At 54.6% G+C, this 18,218-nt stretch overlaps 1 protein-coding gene across 16 annotated transcripts in view; it reads right to left on the reverse strand.

Moving 5' to 3' along the window:
• The window catches only part of RAP1GAP (RAP1 GTPase activating protein), a 65,727-nt gene that overhangs the window by 36,679 nt on the left and 10,830 nt on the right, over positions 1-18,218 (reverse strand). For 3 of the 16 annotated variants that reach the window (XR_015254530.1, XM_086715936.1, XM_086715949.1), the window contains exons 1-2: positions 13,504-13,601; positions 11,458-11,493 (exon numbers count right to left, since the gene is read on the reverse strand). The exons of 2 other annotated variants lie outside the window; for them this stretch is intronic. Coding sequence is in view for 10 of the 14 variants with exons in the window: in XM_086715936.1 (XP_086572062.1) it covers positions 11,458-11,493; positions 13,504-13,547 (80 nt within the window). In the remaining 4 variants the exon portion in view is untranslated. Of the gene's footprint in view, positions 1-11,457; positions 11,494-13,503; positions 13,605-17,663; positions 17,788-18,218 lie in introns of those variants that run through there. 11 more of the 16 variants (XM_086715946.1, XM_086715938.1, XM_086715933.1 and 8 more) reach the window with 6 other exon arrangements.

Genomic DNA, 18,218 nt, shown 5'->3' on the forward strand with positions numbered 1-18,218 from the left:
GAGAGAGAGGGTGAGTGGGGGAGGAGCAGAGAGAGAGGGGGACACAGAATCTGAAGCAGACTCCAGGCTCTGAGCTGTCAACACAGAGCTGTCAACACAGAGTTCTGTCAACACAGAACTCAAGAACCATGAGATCATGACCTGAGCCAAAGTTGGACGCTTAACCAACTGAGCCACCAAGGTGTCCCGTTTGGAGTTTTTCGATGAGCACTTATTATTTTTGTAGTTTGGGGGGGGGGGAGATTTTGTTTTTAAGGAAATCTGAGCATTTACTGTAAGTCAGCTCTCTGAGTACCTGACCCTTACCTTTCTCAATCATCTTAAGGAGATCCTTACTCCTTAGTCCAAGAAGGAGAAACTGATACGGAGAGAGGTTAAATACCATGGCCAAAGTCCCCTGGCCAGGAGTGACAGCTGGGCTGTATCCCCAGTTCTGGCTAATTCTAAAGCCCACGTTCTTTCCCCTACATTAAGCATTAGGCAACCTTTTCTGAGGGTCAGGGAAGAGAGAAAACAGGAGAAAAGCAGCTCAGGCAGCTGGGCACCGGGCTGTGCCCCCCGGGACCTCAGCTGTCATGTCCTGGGAGCCAGGCCAGCTGGGGTTAGCCCACTGGGGACAGGGCTGTCTGCCTCATTTGCAAATGCAAATGCGGGCTCTGCTCCTGGCTTCAGCTCCATGCCCTGAGCTGCCCCAGGCTGGCAGGCTGGCAAGTGCCCAGCCCCTCCACTGACTTCGCCCCCCGAGGCTGTGGGGTCACTAGGCAGGTGGGCATGCACTGGGGCTCCAAATAACTTTCCATGTTGATCAGCCTGTTTCTGGAAGAATTTGTCATTGAAGGTCGCCTGCCACATTTCCAGTGACAGGCTGGAAAGGTGACAAGCACGTCCACTTGTGCCCAGGTTTGGAAGGGCCAGTGAACACATCTAGAAGTTAGACGGACCTGAGTTCCAATCCTGGCTGGGTCAAGCTCTAGCTGTGTGGCCTGAGGCCAGTCACTTCACCTCTCTGGAACCTGTTTCCTCAGCTGTAAAATGGTGTGGACAACGCTTTCCTGCAGGGCTGCTGGGAGAATTCAATGAGATAATGCATGTCAACGTACTCCTTAAGCTAGAAGCCACCTTCCACGTGCAGGGGAGGGTTATGATCCTGCACGTGTGTGTGCAAGGCACATGTGCGCATCCGTGCGCCTGTGGAGTGGACAGAGGATCCTGGCTGGACCAGAGGGCCCTGCCACCCACAGTCAGCAAGCAGGCGGGGCAGATGTCTGACACTTTCTCTAGTAGCCCCCTCAGGGTTTTCTGCAGCTCTGCCCGGTGGTGAGAAAGGGTGAGTGTCTCTGTGGGGGAGGTTGTAGATGGAGGCCTGGCAGGAATGTGAAATGTGGGTGGGAGAGAAAGCATTCGTGTCTGGGCCGTGCGGGGGTTTGTACGTGAGCATGTTTGTGTCTATCACGTCACCCGCCTGCCTAAAAGCCCTTGGTGGCTTCTCACCGCATGCGGGCTGCACGTGGCCCACGAGGCCCTGCGTGTCTGTCCCACCCCCAGGCCTCGGCAGGCCCCACACCCCCTACCTGTTACACTCTCCCCGTCTTCCCCTGTCACACCACATAAACTACCCTCTTATCCAGTCTTTCTGGAGCCTCACACTGGGGCAAGCTGTCACCACCCTGACCAGCCTCCCCAGAAGCCTGACCTGGGCCATCGCAGACTGACCAATTTGGTTGGCACATGTCCTGGTGTGACCTAGACCACGATCCATCTCTCCTTCTAGAAATGGAGCTTCCTCGGGTGAAGACAGGGTCTGTTTGGGGGCCTGGCACACTGTCGATGTCCAATTATGCTCTGCTCCAGGAGGGACTGTGTGTGTTAATAACTCTGTGTTCATGACAAAGCTGTCTGGACGAGAGTCAAGTCCGTGAGCATAAGTATGGAAATTATGTGCACGTGCATGTGCGTGTGAGGGGGTCACCTCAAAGAAACCCTGGCCCCGTGGATGGGCCAGATGTGGGAAAGGCCAAGGCACTCTGTGGCCAGTGTCCACACCCAGGATGGCTTGGGGGGAGAGAGAAAGCAAGCATGAGTTCCCTTCCCCAAGCCCCTCCTAAAATAGCCAGGTTCAGGGTCTCTGTGACAGACCCCAGAATACTTCCGGGCAGGAGGGCAGCCAGGCGGGCGCCAGCTCAGAGGACCTTCTGCTCACTTGGGGCCCAGCCCAAGCCTGGTCCTGCATGCCTGCCCACATGCCCACCCCCTCCGCTGGGCCTGCCTTGTGAACAGCAGTTCCTGATCGGAGAGAAGGTAGGCCTCCAAACCCCCTGCCTGCTCAGCTGCCTTCCAGCTGCTGCCAGGAGGTGATCTGGAATGTTCCAGATTTGGGATGGGGCAAAGAATCTTATTCCTGCCTCAAAGCCTTTATACTCACTCTGCCCTCTATCTGAACTACCCTTCCGAAGACCAGCTCCTTCCCACTTAGGCCTTGAGAGGCCCTCCACTGTACCCTTAGAAAAGGGGGACCCCTTCCCACCCACCCCACCCCTCATTACTCATCATCCATCTGAAATTACATAATTTGTCTGTTAGCTCATTTTGCATCTGTCTCCTGGACTGTGGGGTAACCTGCACGAGGCCAGATAACCACGTCCATCAGGTTTGCCTCTGGATCCCCAATTCTTAGACGCTACCTGGCACACGGTAGGGACTCAATGAGTGTTTGTTGAATGGACAAATGGCTAATGGAAAGCATGAAAGAATCCTGTGAGGTGAAGACTGTCCCCATTTACAGGTGAGGAAACTGAGGTTCAGAGAGGTGGAGTCTCTAGTCCAAGATCACACAGCAGTCAGACCAGGCCAAGATTAGGGACTCTCTGTCTCTGCTAGAAACCCAGCACACTGAAGTGTTTTGTAGCCAATCTTCCCATGGTATAGGGAGGAAAATGAGCCTCAGAGAGCGAGGGTGATGTTTCTCCAGGACACCTGGGAGGGACCCAGAATGTTCCACCCTCCTCCAGCATGTGGATCGAAGCTGGTGCACTGGCCAGCCCTTTCAAAGTGCCTTGTCATTCCTTTCACTGCCGCTGAGGTGGGGACTGCTAATACCCCCACCGGACAAAGGAAGAAACCACGGATCAGCCGGGGGGGGGGGGGGGGCGGTGGGCATTGCACAAGGTCACCCAGCCAGGACTCAGTGCAGGCCCGTCTGGCGGCATAAGCCAGCGTTCTTAGGGACAGTGTCAAAGTTGGCGTGCACGGCTGGGGAACACGCTCATGTGTAGGCAGTCACCTCCTGGCAGCTGGTGAGCCTCTAGAGGACAGAATCCACACAATGCTGCCCCTCCTGCAGGGCCCAGCACATAAGGACGACAGGCACTAACCGCCATCGCCGGCATCGCTCTGGGCCAGGCCTGGTTTTCCACCTTGGAACACATGATCTCGTTCGATCCCCACAATAATCTTCGAAGTAGGTGCTTTTGTTTTCTTTGACTTACAGGTGTAAAAAACGAGACCCAGAGAAGTGAACCTACATTATACACAGCACTAGACCGACAGCACAGGGCAGAGAAGTTCCAGGAGAGGGGAGGAGAGCAGGTGATGGGGGCCATGGGAGGCCTCTGCCCAGTGGTGATTTGGGGGTTCAGACCCTCTGGAGCACCCACAGGAAGTTCCGGTGGGGCTTGCAGGGTGTGACCTGACGGCTACCCCTGCCACCTTCAGCTGCCGGGTCCAGTTCTGTCCTGTGTCCAGCGCGTGCCATCACACGCCTTTCTCTTCCACCTTGCTGCTGGGTCACCTCCTCCAGGAAGCCTCCCCCGATTCCTAGGTGTGGGGGAGGAGTCCTACTCAGAACTCCCCATAGCCTCCCAACCGATGCTTATCACCTCCATTAGAACCACCTCTTTCCTCATTTCCTGCTCTGGACTGAGAACTCCACAAGGGGCGTGGCCTTGTCTGTCATCTCCAGTGCCCTGTCCCCACTGTCTGGTTGGCCCTCAGAGGGCATCCCCACACTAAATATTTGTTGAATTAATCTGCTGAATGAATGAACGACTGTCTTGGGGAAGACCCTGCCCCGAGGAAAGTCTTTAGGAGATTTGGGAATATTAGAAAAGTCCCCTTTTTAACCACTGCTTCTCAACCAAACCACCTCAACAGCGCCTAAAATTCTAGTACTAGAATCTTAATGAGTCTCTCTTTGGTTTAATGAGTCTTTTCTCTCAAAATGCAAATGCTCTGCGAAAGGGAAAACATCCACCGAGTACACACACTGGACTTATTTCGTTCTAAGACTCCCATGGGGTAAGCAATACAGTTCTCATTGTTATGGACCATCTGAGACTCAGAGAGCCAAACTGCCTTCTGCAAGGCCGCACGGCAAGTAAGAAAACCCGAAGTTGGTTCTAACTCAGGTCTGCCTAAAAACGGAGCCTAAATCTTCCCTTTTGTACCACCTACAAAGGGACCTGAGTCTGACATCGTTGTGATGGAGAAGCAAGCAGGGCCACCAGACTGAGAACCCGAGAGCAGCAAGAGTGCTCGAGAACCTCCTTTGTCTCTTCGTTGTGCCAAATGTAGGCATATGTGGAAACTAGCCAGAGATGGGGACTCACTGCCCAAGATCACACAGAGTAACAGTGGCAGTCCCAGGAACAAAACCATCTGGAGGGGGACCTTCTCTTGTCTCCTAGAGGCTAGAGGGGCTCTTTCTTGGAAGAAAGGGGGGTCTCTCTGGTCTGAGGTCTCTCCCAGGGGTTCCCACCCCCACCCCTGCCCCAACACACAAGGAAATGACCTTTCTCAGAAGGGTCATCTCTTGGGCCCATAGAAAGATAAGGGAGTCCAAGAGCTGAGCTGAATAGAAGATGAAAATGAGAAAGGGCTGGGACAAGTAGCTGTTGAGTGTAGAAACAACAGACTTGGGGAGGTAACATCACTGCCTGTATCTTGTTAAAGGGCCACTGTGGGCAATGGGAGGCCCCAGAGGCTACATCCAGGCTCAAGCAGCTGATTGTAAGTATGGAAGAACTTTTGATATCCAGCAATGGAATGGGCTACTTTGAGATAGTGAACCTCCTATCACTAGGAGTGAGCAAGGAAGGGCTAGTCAAGGAGCTGCTCGGAGGTCAAGATGGTCTCAACTAGGGATGGTGGGCTTTGAGAGGTCTTGAAAATAAAAGCCCATTTTTCGCAGGAGACCCCTCCCAAAGCCTCATTCCAATACTCAAAACGGTCATGAACCAAAAAAGGGGTTCCTTGCTAGGTGGAAGGTCATAGGAGGGCATCTCAAAGGTCTCTTCCATCTCCCAAGATTCCAGGAGGCCCAAATTCTCTGATTCTAGGATTTTACAAAGCCAGGAGTCTGAGACTCAGTTGTTCTGCATGTCAGTTACTGACATTATATACAAACTTCTACCTTGACTATAAGCCCCTGCTCAATCTAGCTCTTCCTCTTCCTCCAAACCCACACCTGATTTCATTTTTTTAGATGTTTTAAAATTTTATTTTGAGAGAGAGTGAGAGACCATGAGCAGGGGAGGGGCAGAGAGAGAGAGAGAGAGAGAGAGAGAGAGAGAATCCCAAGCAGGCTCTACACTGTCAGCGCAGAGCCCAACATGGGGCTTGAACTCATTCATGAACTGTGAGATCATGACCTGAGCTGAAATCAAGAGTCGGAGGCTTAACTGAACTACCCACGCACCCGGATCTCATTTTCCCTCATCCCTCCAGCCGTACTGGCCTCCTCTCTGTTCCCAAGACACACTAAGCTTGTTCCTGCCTCAGGGCCTTTGCACCTGCTGTTCCTGCAGACAAGAATGCCTCCTTCCCCCTGCTATCTCTTCCCACATCCAGCTCCTCTCATTGTTCAGGTTTTGGTTCACACGCTACCTCAGAGAGGCCTTGCATGACTCCCTCCATCATCTTCCAACCTTACAGCACAGGGTGATATGCAAACTGGAGCCTGGCTACTTAGGTTCAAATCTCAGTCTTGCCAAGAGAACTTATAGGCTCTGTAACCCCTCTATGTCTCAGTTTCCTCAGCTCTAAACCGGGGGTAGTAACAGTAGCTGCCTCATGGGGTGATTATGAGGATTATATCCATCAATATATGGAAAGTGCTTTTGGAACACAGACCTGCGCACAGTAAGATCTAGGTAGCATGAATCCTTGTGTTAAAACTCAGCACAACTGGGGCACCTGGCTGGCTCAGTTGGTGGGGCATGCAAGTCTTGATCCTGGGGTTGTGAGTTCGAGCTCCATGTTGGGTGTAGAGATTACTTAAAAGTAAAATCTTTAGGGGTGCCTGGGTGGCTCAGTCGGTTGAGCGTCCAACTTCGGCTCAGGTCATGATCTCGCAGCTCGTGAGCTCAAGCCCCGCATCGGGCTCTGTGCTGACGGCTTAGAGCCTGGAGCCTGCTTCAGATTCTGTGTCTCCCTCTCTCTCTGCCCCAACCCACTCGCATTCTGTCTCTGTCTCTCTCAAAAATAAATAAACATTAAAAAAATATATTTGAAAAAATAAAATAAAATCTTTAAAATTGAGCACAACCACTGCGGTTCTGTCCTTATCTATTGACAGACTGTCTCCTCTATTCCCCATTTTATGGATGAGGAAATTGAGGCTCAAAGACGTGAAATACTGGCCACACCAAGCTCTCTGAAGATCGGGACTGGGTCTGTCTCATTTTCTGCTGGAACTGCAGTCCCTAGAATGCACCTGGCACGTAGTGTTGCTCAGTAGTTACTTGTGGCTGAATAAATAAATGAATGAATGATGAATAAGTGACCACACTTTATCTGTGCAGTCAGGTGCCCGTGCACCTAAGATTCTGTTTCAGCCTACCTCTGCCCACCCTAGCCCCAAGTGAGCCCAGCTCAGTCAAGGTCCCAGCCTCTCTCAGGAGTGGCTGCGGGGACAGGCAGGCTAATGAGCTGGGGATCAGCATCCGTGCCTCTGGCTGCAGTGGGACCCCCTCACCCTAGCTGGGCCGGGGGAATGAGGCAGCAGCTGCCTTGGCATGTCTTGGGGGAGTCCCTGCCCAGAGGTGTGGTGGCAGGTGTGGGCTCAGGAAGCAGCTGCTGGCTCCCCCGTCCTGTGCTCTGCCAGCTGCCCGCTGGGGGCCTGCCCACCAGATGCATAATAGATGAGGAGGCCCAGCGGGCTGTGCCTGCCTGGCATTTCAGAGCCACTAATGAGGCCAGCCTCATGCTTCCTGCAGCAGCACACGGGCCCCCAGGGCTTCCAGCTCAGTGATTACAGAGAGCCACCTGAGGACAGGGGCCACCCACCGCAGCCCCGCACTCAGCACACACAGCATCCGAGAAAGCGAGGGCTAAAGGTCTGGGCTCAGGGGCTCAGGCTGACCACACTACCAGTCTTGGTTCACCACTCACTGTGTGCCCCTGGTCCAGCCACGTCTCCTCTCTGAGCCTCAGTTTCCTCATCTGTAAAATGGCGAATGGATGGTAACAGTCTCCACTTTGTAAAGCTGGTATAAGGACGGAATGAAGTGATTCTTTGCAGGGCTCGGCCCAGGGCCTGAGACCCAGGAGATGCTTCATATATGGTAGCATTTCCTGGAGATATCTGGGCGACCGGATGGGCCCTCCCAGTGGGATACATGGGGCTGGGCAGCGGCCTCTGTTTTGGAGGTGCTCAGGATCAGCTCAGCCCATAATCAGAGCTTCCCTCATTCCTGTGGCTTCCTCATTGGGCCAAGGTCCCTTCCTTGGCAGGAGAAACGGCTGGATTCAAATCCAGCCCTCACCAGTTCTCAGTCTTGCTTTTGGCCTCCAAAATGGGGGCGCTCTTGCCAACCTGCAAAAGTGTCATCATAGTGGACCACCGTAAACAAATGCCTGGAAAAAATTGTCATCACAACGGAGACCACCATAAACAAACGCCTAGGGAAAAAATGCTCAGCACCCACTGGCACTTAATCCTTGCTGGGTCCTGCCTCCTCCCCCCAGGCTCCCAGCTTTAAGGTCCTCTTCTCAGGTCATTTCCAGAACCCCTCCCCTGCACAACTCTACCTGGCCATTCCCCCACCCCGACATCACTCCACCTCCTTCCTCCCCTCACCATCTGAATCCACCTTAAATGCCCAATACCCATTAGGTCTGCAGAAGCAGAGTCACCCACTGTCCCACTGGCTCCTAATCCTCCCACTGGGCCCCATTCTTTTTTCACACTTGTTCTGAGCTTCTTCACCACAGGTAACCTGCTGATGAGGGGTGGGGGGGTAGGGGAATCCAGCCATGATCTGGCCACATCTGGCCTCTACCAGGCCTGACTGCTCCTCAATTTAAGCCCCAACTTCTTAATCCTTTTTAAACATTGAAAAGTTTAAAAAAAATCTTTTTTGTATTCTTTACACCCAACATGGGGCTCGAACTCACGATCCCAAGATCAAGAGTCTCGTGTTCCAGCTCCAACAACTGAGCCAGCCAGACACCCCTCTTAACCCTTTTTTAAAAAGGGGCAGAGGAAACCACATCTCCTCCAGGAAGCTCTCACAGCCTACTTGACAAAGTTTCAACTGTTCCACTCTCTGGCCACATTTAATTCAATTCCACCAACATTTATTAAGCATTTACTGGGTTCAGGAAGCTGTGTAAGACTGTGTGGAGGACAGAGAGATGGGAAGAATACAGCTCAGCTTTTTGGTGACTCATGCTAGAAAATGAGCCTAAGTCAAAAGTAACCCAGGGAACCCCTGTTCTCGAGGATCTTGGAGCCTGCCTGGTACCACGGCGTTATGTGCACACATTCAACTGGACTGAGAGATCCAATTCAACATGCATTGCACATCAAGTGGCTCAGAGGGGACGTGACCTGCCTAAAGTAACACCACTAACGTGCAGCAGAGGCCGATTCAAGTCCACACCTGTCAGGCTCTGAAGGTCGTGCTCTTTCCACTATCCCAGAAATGAGACTAATGTGAGGCATAATGAGCAGAGGGAGGGATTTTAAGGATAGAAAGATGGGGAGTGGGGATCAGGAAAGAAAACCCTCAACAGACAGTGATAAAGGTAGGCCGGAGGTGTGGCGGGGGCTTGTGGAAATGGGAGGGTAGGACATGCCAAGGGGATGGGAAAATGTGAGCAAAGGAATGGAGGTGGTATTCTCAGGGGCAATATTCCCATTGATCAGAAATGCAGGTTACAAAAGGGGCACCTTGGGTGGTTCAGTTGGTTAAGCGTCTGACTTGGGCTCAGGTTATGATCTCACGGTTTGTGAGTTCGAGCCACGCGTCGCGTTCTGTGCTGACCACGGAGTCTAATGCCTGCCTTGGATTCTGTGTCTCCCTCTCTCTCTGTCCCTCCCCTGCTCACACTGTCTCTCTCTGTCTCTCTGTCTCTCTCTCAAAATTGAGTAAACAATAAAAAATTTTTTTTTAAGAAATGTAAGTCACGAGGGACATGAGTTCCAGACTGAAAAGGGTAAGTGGATAAAGGCTTTGAATCACAGGCCAGGAAATCAAAATTAATAATCAATATGACCCCCATTTACAGAGCAGTAACTATATGCCAGGCACAGGCTGGGAGCTAAGCAGTTGTTTAGGAGAGAGGGCCTCAGGGGTTAGCACCTTGGACAGCATCTCCAGCGAGGAAGGTGTGGGGCAAGGCATTGTGGGTAATGGGCAAATCCTGGTGATTCCAAAATCTTACTTTAGAGTTGTGTCAACTGTGGCCCAGAGAGAGGAATGGATTTGCCAAAAGTCACACAGCTGGTTACTTACTCTCAGTTCTGGGCCCTCATCTCTGACACTTCCTTCAGGGTTCCCTAGAGAGGGCTTTCTGGGTCACCCTTCCATCTTCAAGTCTTCCCTCAAGTGCTCAGACCCACCCTGTGGCCTGGAGGTCCTGGGACAGAGTGCATGAGACTCTGGGCTCTGCATTCTGGAAGGTTAAGATTCAAATCCCAGCTCTGCCCTGAATAGCTGTGTGACCTTGGGCAAGTCACTTCCCTCCTCTGTGCATTACTGTTCTCCTCTGTAATTAGAGGTTATAGTCCATAATTCAGGGAGGTGGTAAAAATTACGTGAGATGATACAGCGCAAGCAGCTAACAGTACCTGGTACACAGCAGGTGCTTAACAAGTGGCAGTTGTTAAGATGGTTTTCTTTTTTATATTTATTTATTTTGAGAGAGAGAGAGAGAGAGAGAGAGAGAATCCCAGGCAGGCTCCATGCTGTCAGTGCAGAGACCAACACAGGGCTTCAACACATGAACTGTGAGATCATGACCTGAGCCAAAATCAAGAGTCAAACACTTAACTGACTAAGCCATGCAGGTGCCCCAGTTGCTAGGATAGTATTAATGAAGTCCTTGAAAAAAGGATGGCATCCTCCTCACCTTTATCTGTATCTCCCCTCATCCTATCCCTGCTCTGGGCTTAGCATATGGTCTTGCCCTAGTCGTAGAGGCTCGGATAAACTGGGTCCAGCAGCAGGAGATAAAGCCCAGAGAGGGGGAGTAGCTGGACCTAGGTTGCACAGAGAGCATCAAAGGAAAATAAAGGGCAAGCTCTGGAGCTCAGCCTGGGCACCTGGGTGCCTCCCACCCCAGAAGTGGCTTCCTAGGGGGGCTCTGGCAGCAGGTGGGGCAGTGGTGTCAGAGAGGAGTCACCTAGTACCTGGGAGGCACTGCAAGGCCTAGGGACCCCAGGAAGCCCCCAGCAGGGGCAGGAAATGCGAGCTTTCCCACTGGAGTTGAAGCTGCCGCAGGAGCAGCCAGCTGGGCCCATGTGATGCTGGTGCCAGGAAGCTGGGAGGCACCCGCCTGCTGGGCATCGGGGGTGCTGTGAATCCCGAGGTGAGGCTGCACCTCCACCCGCGGCTCTCAGTGTTGGGGAAGCTGCAGACACAGCTCCCCCTCTTCCTCCAAAGCGAGGACAGCCTTGGACTTAGGTCATGGGCTGCAGGAGGGGGTTCTGAAGGCTATGTATGGAGTGTGACTAGAGGACTTGGGGTTCAGCGAAAAGGCTAAGGGCACTCCCACCCCCACCCCCCGAGGAGCCATGAGGTGGGAAGGAATAGAGAAGGAAGGAAGCACTTTTGGTGAGGGGCTTCGGTACTCCAGGCCCTGTTTTTTGTTTTTTTAGGTTTGTTTGTTTATTTACAATTTTACACTCTGTTAAGTAGGCATTTTAGTCCCCATTTCACAGATGAGAACACTGAGGTTCAGAGAGGTTAGTGAATCACTAAGGTCACCCGGACAGTGGGCAGAGCTGATATTTAACCTGATTTGCCTTGACTCCAAGTTGGAGCTCTAGAAAGAATTATAGGAGAAGATCGGTGGGGGAAGAACGGGTAAGAGGGTCCGTCTACGCCGTCACCTGGAGAGGGTGGCTGAAGGGTTGGTGGGGTCTGGTCTGTCATTATAGGGGGTGGTAATGGTTTGGGAATGTTCCCAAGGCCCAGCCAAGCAGCCCAGCCCCTCCTGAGAGCCCCCAGTACTCACCACACGCTCCGGCGAGGGGAGAAGGACTTGTCCACCCTGAAACATACATGCAAGAGGGGCAGCAGGTGAGGGGGCAGCCCCTTCCCACTCAGCCTTGCTTAGCACATCAGGCCAATCCCAACTCACCCCCCACCCTCCCAGAAGGGCCTGGAGGAGATATTGCTTCTTGGGTGCCTGATGCACTATCACCATCCCCCATAGGCTGCAGGGGCCCCAATGTTAGACTAGGGACATGGGAAGGTGTGGGGTGAGAGAGTATGGAATAAAGGCAGGGTTGGGGGCACAGGGGTCGGGGAGCAGGGGCCCAGGACCAGAGAGTGGGGTAGCAGCAGAAGTGGGGGTCAGTGTGGGAGGTTTTGGAATAAGTGGAGTGAGACAGTGACTAAAGCAATTTGGGGTCAGAGCAGAGATGTAGGGGTGCAGCACAGGCCAACTTAGAGTGTTTCCAGACAGGATTGAAGGGTGTGGGTGTTTATGGTTTACGGTGGGCAGGAAGAAACCACCCCCCTTTCCTGGCAGCCTGCCTCCATCCCGGAGCTGGAGCTCACTCATACTCACCCAGGGGACAAACGCCTGGGGATCTGAGAGCAGGAGCTCACGAGGAGCTTCCTCTCCCACCCCACCCCCAACACACACACACACACACACACACACACACACACCCTGCCCCTCAAAGCAGAGCCAGAGGAAGACCTTAAACCCCGGGAGCTCAGGCTTTGTTTCCCCCAAATCCCTCCAAGTCCAGCCTCAAAGAGAGGTGTGGACATTGCCCTCTGAGGGCACCTTGGGAAGGGGGAGGGCTGGAGAGAGCTCCACCCTCCTGCCCAGCTGAGGGCCAAGGGGCTGGGCAGCTGTTGGGACAACAAACAACTCTTGCCTCTTGCCCAGAGGCCAGAGGAGAATGGGGAAGGGGCCCCAAACCGCACTCTGCCAGCTGGGGAGGCAGGGCTGGGGTCTCCTTAGGGATCAGCTCATGATCTGCAGACAAGGAAAGTGAGGTGAGAGAGGCCAGGCCTTGCCCAAGCTCCCACGACAGAACCCAGCTCCACAAACCGGGGTGCCCCTCCATGTCAGTTGACCAGGACTCTCAGGCTGGCCCAGGCTCCTCTCATTGCTTAGCGGCTAGCAGAGCCCCTGAGAAGGAGGGCAGCCCTCCCATCCCCCACCCCACCCAGCCTCTCTGCCAGGGTCCCTTTGGAGGCTGGGCATTCGGCAAGGGGTGGCACCTTGAACACAACCCCTACAGCCCAAGGAGCACCTGTTGTGCACTGGCGGTGTTATAGGTGTGAGCTCCAATTGCTCTGCACCCCAAAGGTGGGTCCTGTGTGCTTCTCTGACCACAAGGAGGCAGGGCCTGACGGAAGGTTATGCAACTACTCGGCAGGACAGGGAAGGGGCCCCAGCCCCAGTCTCTCTGCCCAGTCCTTCTTCCAATTTACAAAATCCCTGCCTAAGGCAACAATCCCCCCAACACTCCTCTGATGTGGCCGCTTCGGGTCAGGAGAGACAGCGACCCCCAAGATGGACCGGCCACCACTCCGCCTCCCCAGCCTTAGCTCTCCAAGCCCTGACAGCCAGGAACCCCCGGGAGGAGAAGGTTCCTGTGAGCCAGGTGGCACAAGATAGGGGCAGCCCAGGTGCCCTAGGGAGGGCATGGGCCTGCTAATGGCTTCCAAGTTCTCTCCTTCCAGCAACTTCAGACGTCAAGTGGGGGTTCCTGCAGGGCCTCCCCCTGACCTAGGAATGCACACACACAGGCCCGGCCGGCCGGCGGGTCCGCACACTAGTCATATGCGTAAGCACTGTCACGCACTGAGCAGCCCACCGTGCCCACGCGTGCCCATGGGCTGCCAGCTGGAACCCACAGGCACACGCGCAAACACACACACACACACACACACACACACACACCCCGCCAAAGCGCGCCCCTCACACGCAAACCCAAACTCGCGAGTGCGGAGCCACCCGACCCCCCGGCCGGGCGCGGGGGGGGGGGGGGGGGGCTCCCACCGCGCGCACACGGGCGCCCCCGCCCGGCGCACCTACCCTCCGTAGGCCCCGAAGGTGAAGCTACGCTTCCGGCCGCTCATGGTGCCTCCGCCGCCCGCCCGCGCCGCGCCGGGGCCGCCTTCCCCGCGCCCGGGTCACCTTGGCAACTCGGGCCGCCCCGCCCCGGCCACAAGCCCCGGGATTGTCCGCGCCCCCGCGGGCTACGGGCCAGCTGCCGGGGGCCGCCGCGCGCAGAAAGGGCCGCTTGTTCGCGCCGCCCGCGGGCCGGGGGCGGGGGCTTCGCGGGACTTTCCGAGCGGGGACCTCGGAGGGGGGATGGGGGATGCGGGGCGGACTGCACTTCCGTGGGGAAGGGACCCTCCACCCCCTCAGATCAGGGGCGCACGGAGCCGCAGACCCTCTTCTGGGGGCGACACCCTGTTCCATCTCCCTAGAGGCGTTGGCCTGTGCCGGCGGATCTGTCCCCCGCCATCACGAGGGGGGAGCTCACAGTGGGCCGGGTCAAGAACTTGGAATCCAGGAATCCAGGGCCAAAATGGTCTCACTGTGGGCAAGTCCCTGCCGTCCCTGCCCTCCCTGCACCTCTAATTTCTCACCCGTAAAATGGAACCACCCTCCCCCCCTCAAACACACACACACACACACACACACACACACACACACACACACACAGTGATGGAATGAGTTAATTCCAGCCCAGGCCTGGCACACAAGAAATGCTTAATAAATAGCTGCTACAAGAGTCCCGCTCTGCTCTTGCCACAAATGGATGAGTGAAGGAAGGAACAGTCTCCAGAATGCCCTTCTATTGCCCATTTTCATCCCCCTCTCCTAGGTGCCCCCCACTGCCCAGTGAGGAGGAGAAGCAGGGGGGCAGGAATAGAGATGCCCCACTAGGTTCCCTCCCTCAGCAACCTTCCGACGAGGAACTGCGCGGAGTCCTACAGGGGGGTCACTCACTCAACAAACGCTCTGAGCCTCTCCTCTGCCTGCTGCTCACCCAGAGCACACAGCCCAGGGTTCCACCCTGCAGGAAGCAGTCTCTCCCACCCCCAGAAAAAGATGTGTCAGTAGGCACCGAACACTGGTCCTGCTCCGAGGACTCACCCACCCCTTCCAGAATGCCCACTCTGGCCCCCGAAGAGGGAGGGATCACCCCAGGGAGGCCCTCAGAGTCTTGAGGTTTTCCGTGGGGTTTTCTGATTAAGGGAATGCACAGAACAGATGCGGTGGGGGAAGCGGGGGAAGGACGACCAAAGGTACAGCGATAGGGCAGGGAGTTAGGGTAGGAGGGGTTCTTCAGAAGCCTTTCAGGAATGGTTCCGCCTGGGCCCTGGGCCAGGGCTCAGTTAGCCCCAGCTTCCCCTGGGAAATGTCTGGTCTGGGTATCGACCTTCACAGTTAGCTTCACTCAGGCAGAGGGCTGTGGTGTGCTGGATCTCCCCATCTCAGACATGAAGAAACTGAGACCTTGGTTCACAGTAATTATGTCTCTCTTGGGGGGTCAGCCCCCAGATCCCACCCACCCCCACCCTACCCCCACCCTACCCCCCACCCTGGGCCCCTTCTCCCTGCACACTCTGATGAGCAGAGGAGCCCTCAAGAGCCCCTTGTTCAGAAGCCAGGCAGGGCAAAGGAGATTCTCTTGTGCCTAGAACTATCCCTTTGGTTCGGTTTTTAGAGGAGCGTCTGGTTCCCTCTTGGCAGGGTGCTCTGGAGCCAGGGCTGGGCCCCTTCTGCTCTGGGAAGGCCCACAGATTCCTGGGTGGAGGGACCAGCCCAGGCCAGTGTAGGAAGCCCACTCCGCACAGGGCAGTCCAGCAGGGCTCCCGAGGGGCAAGCCCCTAGGAGAACAGAGGCTGGCCTAAAGAGGAGGAAGTCTTCTCTTCCTAAGCGGTAACAGCAGCAGGGGTGCCCAGAGCGCTGGGAGAGACGGGGGACCAGGAGCTGGGCCTGGGCCATGGTGGGGTATACACAGCGCCAGAACTGGGGCCCAAGACTCCAGGCCTTTCCAGGCTGCTGTACCCCCTTGGACATGGCCCTCAGCCTCATCAGTCTGTCTTTTCAGTGGGAATGATTTCTGAGTGGACTCTGCATCTCCAGTTGGCAGGGTGGCCAAGCAATGTCCAATGTGCCAAGTTTCCCAGCCGGGCCTGGCCCCCGGGAGGCCCTGCTGGTGCTGGGACAGTGGGCCCTTGAGAGGGGTTGTGGGGGCTGCAGGATTCCCACCGAAGACAAAGAGCCCAGTGTGGGCTCCAGCCTCTTGGGTTCTGACCAGCTGCAGCTGCCTCATTGGCAAGAGCTGGGGGTGGGGTGGGGGTGGGGGTCACGTTCCCTCAGCCAGGGACGCACAGGACACTCCCTGGCCAGCTTCTGGTCCCTCCAGCAACAGCAGAATTTAAATGCGCTTTTTTAAACTGCAAGACCACTTCCGAGAACTTACCCCTTTGCCACATCACACCGTGTAAGCCTGAAGAGGAATGGCCAAGGACAAAGGGACAGGGAGGCACGTGCTTAGATCTTCATCAACTCTCCCAGGGTTCAAATCCCAGCTCTCCCACCTGTCAGCTGGGTGACCTTGGGCAAGTCACTTAATCTTTCTGTGCCTCAGTTTCCTCATCTGCAAATGGGGTTTATGACAAAAATAACAGTACCCATTTCAAAGGGTTTTGCCAAGGATTAACTACATTGATAGTTCTAAAGCACTGCAGAGAGCCTTTGAAAAGCATGTGTTGGTTAAATAAAACACCGGCTGCAGCCTCGTTTTTCATTAGGCTGAACTACACGAAGTCATCATTTTTGTAGAGTTAGCGAAGATTTATTAGTAGGAGTTCCAAAACAAACTAATGACCATCCAGAGGGAACCAGATAAATAAATTAAGGTCCACTTATACCATGCAGCTGTTGGAAAGAATGGGGCAGATCTATGCGTGGGCAAGTGAAATAACCTCCAAGACAGACAGACACACAGACATACACAGAGGCAGTGCAGTGAGGGCGTGGGCGCCGAGGCGCTGGACCAGGCTCTGACGCTTCCTAGCTGTGTGACCTCAAACACATTATTTAACATCCCCCCGCCCCCTCCCAGACACCTGGCCTCCACTGAGAACTCAATACTCTCAGGTCAGCACGGACCCCGTGCTCCCTGACTGGCACTGGGAAGTCCTTGCCATCTCTGAGGTCGGACAGAGCTCCCTTCTTCTTTTCCCTCCGGCCTCTCGCCTAGAAACCAGAGCCAGGCTTCCCCCCAGGGTTCAGGCCCTCCCTTGGTGGAAGCTTCCTCTTCTGGGCCTCCTAGATTTGTACCCAAGTTGTTCAAACAGGTGCCAGACTGTGCGAAGGAGGAGGGAAGGGTGCAGAGTTCCCTTTCCAAGTTCACCCCTGATTGAACTCTGGGAGTCCCACCTACCTGCCTCCAACTCCCCCTTCTCAACCCTCAGCAGGGAAATGTAAGGGCATAGGGAGGGGCAGACTCCTGGGAAGATCTCCAGCCCAGGCTCCAGATGGAGCTGGTGGGGTCAATTCTTGTTTCCCATTCAGGATATCTGCCTGGAACCTCCTGGGCAGGAGACAGGGCGGTCCTGGGCTTCCTGCCCAGCCATGCAGCCTCCTGTGTCACTCCGCACTAATCAGCTTTCCTCCCTGGGCCTCAGTTTGCTCATCTGTTAAAACACCCACACTCATTTTGATGGGTTAAAGACATAATAATGGAAAAATGCACTTGCCTTTAGAGAATTCCATGGATTCAAGGCATCATTATCCTTAGCTCATGGCTTTTCTGGCCAAGCCACACCTACCCAATCCCAAGATGCTATAAACCCTGAATTCCGAGGAGTCTCCTGGGGCAGTCCCAAGGCCCTGTGAAGGGAGGAAGCTGCTTGGAGAGCAGCTTCCTAGTGAGGTTATTGACCTAGCCATCCCCTGTCCTGGCTCTGGGACCTCTGTCTCATTCAGTGGGTTCCTGAGAACTCAAAGTGTCCCCACCAGAGACCAGGACAATCTGGCCTGGCCTGGCCAGAATGACCAGAATAAATGCCTCCACTCAGTCTCCCACCATTGAGGATGTGTCTCTGTTCACCATATGGACTGTGTGCCTGGAGGGTCCCTGAGAGCAAAGCCCTTCTGGAAACAAACACAACCATGAGGGTACTTCTTTCTCCCTTCAGTCACTCCACAAATACACACTGAGCACTTACTGTGTTACTGACGCTGTTCAGGCACTAGTGATAGGGGATGGACGAGACAGACAATGTTGGTGGCACGGCTGCATGCACACCTGCACAGAAATTCCACCAGGCCACACGTACGCTCGCCCTTGTACTGTGCCCAGAGACGTCTAGCATGCACCTATAGAGATCATATCAAGATCAAATGCATGCAGACATGCTTACATAAACGTCAGTCCCTACATTGCAAAGCACCTCCATACATATACACAAAGGTCAAATTGAGCTTACACACAGGCCCCAAATCAGTGTGCACTCACCTACTGACTGTGGCTGCATCTGTATACACATCTGTGTGTTTGTGAACACACACCAATGACAACAGATACATGCACACGCACTTAGAGTACATTATGCTCACACAATATACGCACACAGACACATGTGCATACACATATCACACACACACACACACACACACACACACACACACACACGGTGTGGCCAGCTAACTATTGGAAGAAATAGAGGTTGGAGAGAGGATGGCTTTGGGGGAGGTGGACGGGGGTGGTCCATGCAACTGCT

Source organism: Puma concolor, chromosome C1 (genome assembly GCF_028749965.1).
Source record: "Puma concolor isolate L17-30 chromosome C1, mPumCon1.1.hap2, whole genome shotgun sequence".
In the NCBI taxonomy this organism is placed as follows: Eukaryota; Metazoa; Chordata; class Mammalia; order Carnivora; family Felidae; genus Puma; species Puma concolor.